This window comes from Centroberyx gerrardi, chromosome 3 (genome assembly GCF_048128805.1).
Source record: "Centroberyx gerrardi isolate f3 chromosome 3, fCenGer3.hap1.cur.20231027, whole genome shotgun sequence".
In the NCBI taxonomy this organism is placed as follows: domain Eukaryota; kingdom Metazoa; phylum Chordata; class Actinopteri; order Beryciformes; family Berycidae; genus Centroberyx; species Centroberyx gerrardi.
In genome coordinates, this window is record NC_135999.1 from 11,977,640 (window position 1) to 11,983,703 (window position 6,064).

General features: G+C 39.5%; 1 protein-coding gene across 1 annotated transcript; it reads right to left on the reverse strand.

Moving 5' to 3' along the window:
* Window positions 1–2,122: 2,122 nt before the first annotated feature.
* cdkn2a/b (cyclin-dependent kinase inhibitor 2A/B (p15, inhibits CDK4)) lies at window positions 2,123–4,365 on the reverse strand. Its single transcript, XM_071912978.2, has 2 exons — window positions 4,048–4,365; window positions 2,123–2,898 (listed from the first exon to the last, which is right to left on the reverse strand). The coding sequence occupies exons 1-2, from the start codon at window positions 4,174–4,176 to the stop codon at window positions 2,647–2,649; spliced, it is 381 nt and encodes a 126-aa protein (XP_071769079.1). The 5' UTR covers window positions 4,177–4,365; the 3' UTR covers window positions 2,123–2,646.
* Window positions 4,366–6,064: the final 1,699 nt, after the last annotated feature.

A 6,064-nucleotide genomic window follows, 5' to 3' on the forward strand; every position in this document is an offset into this window, starting at 1 on the left:
CCTTTGATAGTTTATGCTTAGTACAGAGCATTGGACTTGTCCCGTAGTTGATTACCAACACCACTAAGTGGTGCTGGGGAGGTGTTTCCTATAAATAAGGCAAAGCTTTAGAAAATAGATTTGTAAAGTTGAAAACCTTAAAGCACTTTTGACTTTAAATATAAATATTTAAATATAGGCTATTCGTCTATAAATAATTTAGCAATCGCGCATCGAGCAACGTGCCGTCGAATAGTGACGTTCATTTTTGAATCTCAACTATTAATACAGAAAATGCAATAGCCTACCTATCCATGTTTAGGGGAACCATTTTGCCATTGATTTTATGGTACAATTGTCGTCTACAAAATGCTGTTTGACACGTTGGATGGATTTTATTTATCTACTGTTGAGATGAAGCGGTGTTGCCATTATCCTGTCATAATGTTATATTAGGCCTCTAGGGCTGCGCTGGACCCAGGTATATTAATATCAAAGTCAATTTCTCAACAAACAAAACCTGATTATTTATTAAGTGTGGATTTATGTTGAATGCACTTCGTGGTTTTAGCGCATTTTGTGGGAATTGTCAAATGTTCCGAGTGTCGGCGGCTTCGCACACAGCCGCTAATGAAGAACAAGGCTATTCTGCTTAAAGCCAGTTATGTTCTGCCACCTTTTATAAACATGTTAAAATCAACACGCCATCCATGACTAATTAATGACTCTTTAATGAGTTCATGGCCAGTAAAAAAAAAAAATAAAAGTCGTAAAAAAAGAGAGAAAACAAAATGGAGAGAAAAAAAAAAGTTCTAACTCACTTGCTCCGTGCCAAATAGACAATTTCATCCCCACAAAATCCATTAGGCCTCCATTTTATCAGAGTGGGTGCAGGAGTTTAATTTACTGTAGCCTGTACTGACAGCACAAATTTTACCCTCTCGACCCTGTTTGTCTTTCTTTTCCACTCCAAGGCAGTGATGCATTACACATAACGACTGCCTGATTGTAAACCATTGTAGGTACAAATACAATTTACATTTCCTTTTAATAAGCAATGATAAAATTATCCTTTCATATATACACAAAAATACTTAAGCTAAAATTTTGAAATTATGATTTATGGCTGTGACAATGCTTTCAGTCAAAGTCAACGCACTTGTGTGAAATGAAGTCTAGTCCTTATTGATGGTGCACGTAACATTTTGCACCAGTGAGTTATTTATAGCGGTTGGCAGGTGTTAGTTGCTAAGGAAGACTGGCCTTCAAGGCCCCTATGTGTCTTTTCTGCCGGCTTGTTTATGCTTTCCTGAATTAAAAAAAAAAAAGTGAGTTTTGTTTTGGTACCAATAGATCGAATAACTGCCTCGGGCTTTTCACTGAAAAAAGAGGCCTAAGTTATGTTCCCTGTGCCCGGAATAAAAAAAAGTCAGCCTTGATCTTGCATTATTTATGATGTGTGCTTAAACTCTGAAACTATCTCAGATCAGGACTGAAGCTTACGGAGTTAACCTTGTGACATGATCATGTGGCTAATATTTACCCAATTTAAAAAAAAAACCAACAAAAAAAACATTTCATCTGTAGACCTACATCTGATCTGTTACAGGAAATGATATAGGCTACGTGTCTCTCAGGCCTAAAAAAACTATTTAGCAATAACAAAGGTATGGAAAAATAGCCTCATTTAACAGTTAATTGTCGACTTAAGGTTTATTCACAAACTAGCCTATTGCTCGTTCGGAATTACAACCTTTCTTTCCAAAAAAATATCTCCCAACCGAATTCCTGAATGCAGATTGAAATAATCATTATTTGTTCAGTGTTTTTTATTCTCTGGCACCTAACAGTAGTTAATCCATTCTTCTATTAAATAACCTGTGGGTTACCTTCGCTCTGGTTTGTAGCCTACCTGTCATTACGTTAAAAAAAAGCACTTTTATCAATTAATATCAAGTGACATTTTATTAAAGTGCATAAGTATATCCAAGTTTAAATTCGTATTTGTACACAGGAAAAGTGAATCACTGAATAGTCTCTGCCAAGTAATGCTTACTGAATCGTCCATTAAATATAGGGACACTGATATTCAAACTTGCACCACAGAATATTTTGTGTGCTTTGTATTATTTGGTTGCTATTGTTAACTATATAAAATAACTTCGACAATCATAAAGAAATAAATAGCTATAACCTAACTAATTGGGCTACCCTAACGAAAAATAACAAATCCTATAAAAAAAATTAGGATACTATACAAATACCACAGCAAAGCTATAGGCCTGAGTTTCTGTAGGAATATTATAGTGATACCATGGAAAATAAAACTACCATAAAGTACGATAAGGTCGCTATAAACTCAATATTGAATACCACAAAGTTATAAGAGAGATTTTTCGTTTAGGTAGCCTAATAGTCATAGCTGCGATTAAACAATTAAAACTCTTTCCTGCCTATTGACAACCGTAATTTCGTTAAAAATGAAGTCCTTGCTTCATATGCAGCCGTTTAGCAAAACAAAAACAAACAAATAAATAAAAGTAGGCTACATTTAACAGCAAAAACAGTCGATGCATTTAGGCTGCAGGTCTCTAGTCAGGCCCACAGCTCCCACACCCATAGGTCCCCTCTCTCAACAGCAGAAACATCCCACCGCCGCGCAGTATTTTACAGAGACTCCAGAAACCCCACCACATCTCTGTGGCCGTGCTGTCGGGCCAGGTCGACCGGCCGACAGTCTCTGTGGTCCCGGGCCTGCGGGTCGGCCAGGTGCTGCACCAGCAGCCGCACCGTGTCCAGAAAGCCCGTCCTGGCCGCGTCGTGCAGCGGGGTGGTGCCGGTGCTTCTGTCCGCCACGTTGGGTTGCGCTCCCCGCTTCAGTAACAACTGAGCCACCGGCGTGCTGCCCATCATCATCACCTTCATGGGGACACAGCCAGGAGTTAGGAGTGAGAGGTGGAACATTCAGAGTTCAACGTACATCCTAGGGGATGGCAAGGTGTGGTCACTCCACTCTTGATCTCTTATCTTATCTTTATAATGGAGAGCTTAGATCAAGCAAAAAAACAAAAAAACAAAACGTTATGAATTAATTTGGAAGCCATATAAAATGCAGGGGAAATACAGGGGAGCATTCAGGACCAGTATTTGCACTAAGTTGTACAAGATTGTTTGAGCTACTATTTTATCACATTCAAATAATATCTTAATATATTTTGTCCATAAATAGCCTACAGGTTTGGAAATTTTGGTGGCAAATACAAGCTATTAAATGCAAGGACTTTGTCATAGTTCAGGGCTGAATTGACGCCCCTGAAAATGTGCACATATGAAGCACTGGACAAATCAGAGATCCTGTATCTTGAGGTAATATTCAAGTCCAACATAGAGCGCCATTTATGATCTAATATTTTTATTGGAGCCTTAGGATAACTTATTGGGCAGTAAGCACCTGGGAGTTGTAAATAGTCTAGGTGTCTTTGGCGCACGGCAGAGGCAGCCATAGGCAGAACACATTATTAGCTGGATTACCCCTATATAGCCTACTATTTAATATTCAAACCTGATTAATAAATAGTGGGCCTATAGTAGTAAATTGAAATCCAGGGTCACAACGTTCAATAGGTCTGTTGTGAGTTGCATAGTATTTTAAAGGGTGCGTAAAATGGACGGTTCGTTGTTTCACATAGCTTGATGAGAATATTATATTGACATGAAAAGAAAGGAGGGTCAAATCCTAAAATCCTAATGTTTTTCGACAATAGAAATAGCTGTGAGTTTGATCATTGCAATCCATGGTACAAGGCGCACAGGATTGGGCCTTATGAGAGTCATTTTGCCAGGAGATGCGCACAATAACAAGTCTAGCTTTTTCGAAAAGTGGAAGAACTTTTTCTGCCTCAACAATACCATAGCCAATCGGGCGATTTCTTGATTATGCGTTATTAATATATATTAGCTGTTTCTTAAATTAGGTCATGATCGATGTTTGCTGTGCGTTCATAACAGAAAATGCAAAACAACTTGTCATTTGATCCCGGGGACGGTGGATCGCACAGTGACACTGACCTGCAGCGCCGTCCGTCCAAAGCAATTCTCTCCGTTGACATCGGCCCCACTTTGGAGGAGAAACTCGACATCCTCGGCGTTTCCAGTCGCTGCTGCTGATGCTAGATCATCTTCGAGAGTCATTGTCATGACTAAAAATATCCAATGCAGTCAGTCTCAGTGACAGATTGCTCTGACAGGTATATTTGAGGAAATATAATCGGCGGATAAACGTGCCAAAGTGCATGTAAAATAATGTATGCTGCTTTCTGTGCGTGGTTGTTGCTCAGCGGTCCACGGTCAATCAGTCCGGACCTCCAATCGCCTGGCTCGGATAAGTAAACCGTACATCGTCTGACCAGCGGACGGTGTGTGTCTGGGCTTGCCTGTGTTTTGAATGGGTGACGTCATTCTCTGTTGCTGCAGTGCTGCCGACATGCGCATGCGCTGCTTCAAGGAACTGGTTTTGACAGCAGCAGCAGATGCTGCCTTCAGTGCTGCTCCAACGCTCCTACTTCCCACTTCTAATGTCTTAAAAACGGGCTTGTCGCGCATTCAGAAGCTTCTGGTTGTAAAACGTAACAACATGGGCCGTGTAACAAACAGTTTATTTCGGTTTCTGTTTTGTTTTAGAAGTCCAGCTGCACAGAGATAATTTGTTATTATTATTTGATGCTGTACTTGATTTATTAGCTAAAGGTTGTTGCATATAAGAGCAATAGAAACATACAACAATACTAACTATTTACATCAAATGATAATCAATAAATTATGCCGATCAATAAATTATGTCAACTGGCTACTAACTGGAATACTGACTATCCAGCAGCCCAAGCTGAGGGTGCTATGGGCCCTAAAGTGTCTAAAATGCCCTTTGTGGTCCTCAAGTGTACATTTATAAATATTGTATACTTTTATTTCACACTGCTCTGGTTTAGTGAAACATGGTTTGGTTGAAATATAAAAACTGTAAAAGTTTCAAAAATATGATAGAACATGTGTTGTGTTATATTATCTGAGACAAACTGGAACAAGCAAGAATAAAATTTGGCTAGGTTTTTCCTGTGCAGACTAAAACAAAATTGTCCTTCCTAGACAGATTTTGGGGAGACAGCCGGTTAGCGCTATCAGGGTAGCACCCAAAACCCATAATTTCATGTGTCCGATAATTGATCACTAAATGAATGCTTGTAAGGTGCGTTTGAGCTGTAGATTTTTGTCATAGATGGAATAATGATGGTGTGGAGACAACAAAGTGGATTTCCTAGCCAGCCTACGCCCCTGTATGACAATAAAATACATCACTTTTACCATCAGTTACATCATCTATAAAATACAATATTTCTGATGGCACTTGAAAGCAGCAAAACAGGGACGGATCTGGGGGTAGTAGTAGTCAAACAAAGAGAGAATTGAGAAATTGCACAACTCTGAAAGTCAGTTGCAGAATTGTGATCCACTGTATTTGGTATCCAATCACCGTCAAGCGTCTACAATGCTGCCACCTTCCAGCAGCTACATCGTTAACAGTTCTCCAGTTCTCTACGAAAATCATATAACAACAAAACTCTTAGATGGGTGTCCCTCAGACAAAATCTCATCGAATGGGGATCCATGGCCTAATGTGCATCTATTTGTTGGCCTTGACATGAATATATTTGGGAAGCCGTGTTCTATACCGCAGGTATAAATAACAAACGAATGAGGAAGCACAAGCAACGGCCTCTGTGACAAAAAGGCAGGGCCATGTACAAAACATGTCAATAAAAAGAGGTAATGAGATAGGCTGACTGAGGGGTGACAGTAGCTACTGTGTCTGCTCAGACAGAAGAGGTTTTAGTCCAACAATGTGACACAGGCTACATGTTACTCTTAAATTACTGTGGGTGTAAAAGGTGGTTTAGGACTCAATTGAGATGAATATGTAGACCCACTAGTTTAGACAGACTTGCATTGGCTAGTCTGTTTTATACTCGGGGGTTTGTTCCAATAATCCAACTTTTTGTCATTTCAAAGTGTAGTAACAGAACAAGCTGAC

What these genes read in the sequence shown, in the direction of transcription:
- cdkn2a/b (XM_071912978.2), bottom strand. Translation starts at nt 4,176, where the DNA reads ATGACAATGACTCTCGAAGATGATCTAGCATCAGCAGCAGCGACTGGA. An exon ending in TTGGACGGACGGCGCTGCAG is followed by an intron (nt 2,899 to 4,047) that starts GTCAGTGTCACT and finishes GTCCCCATGAAG; the next exon opens with GTGATGATGATGGGCAGCAC.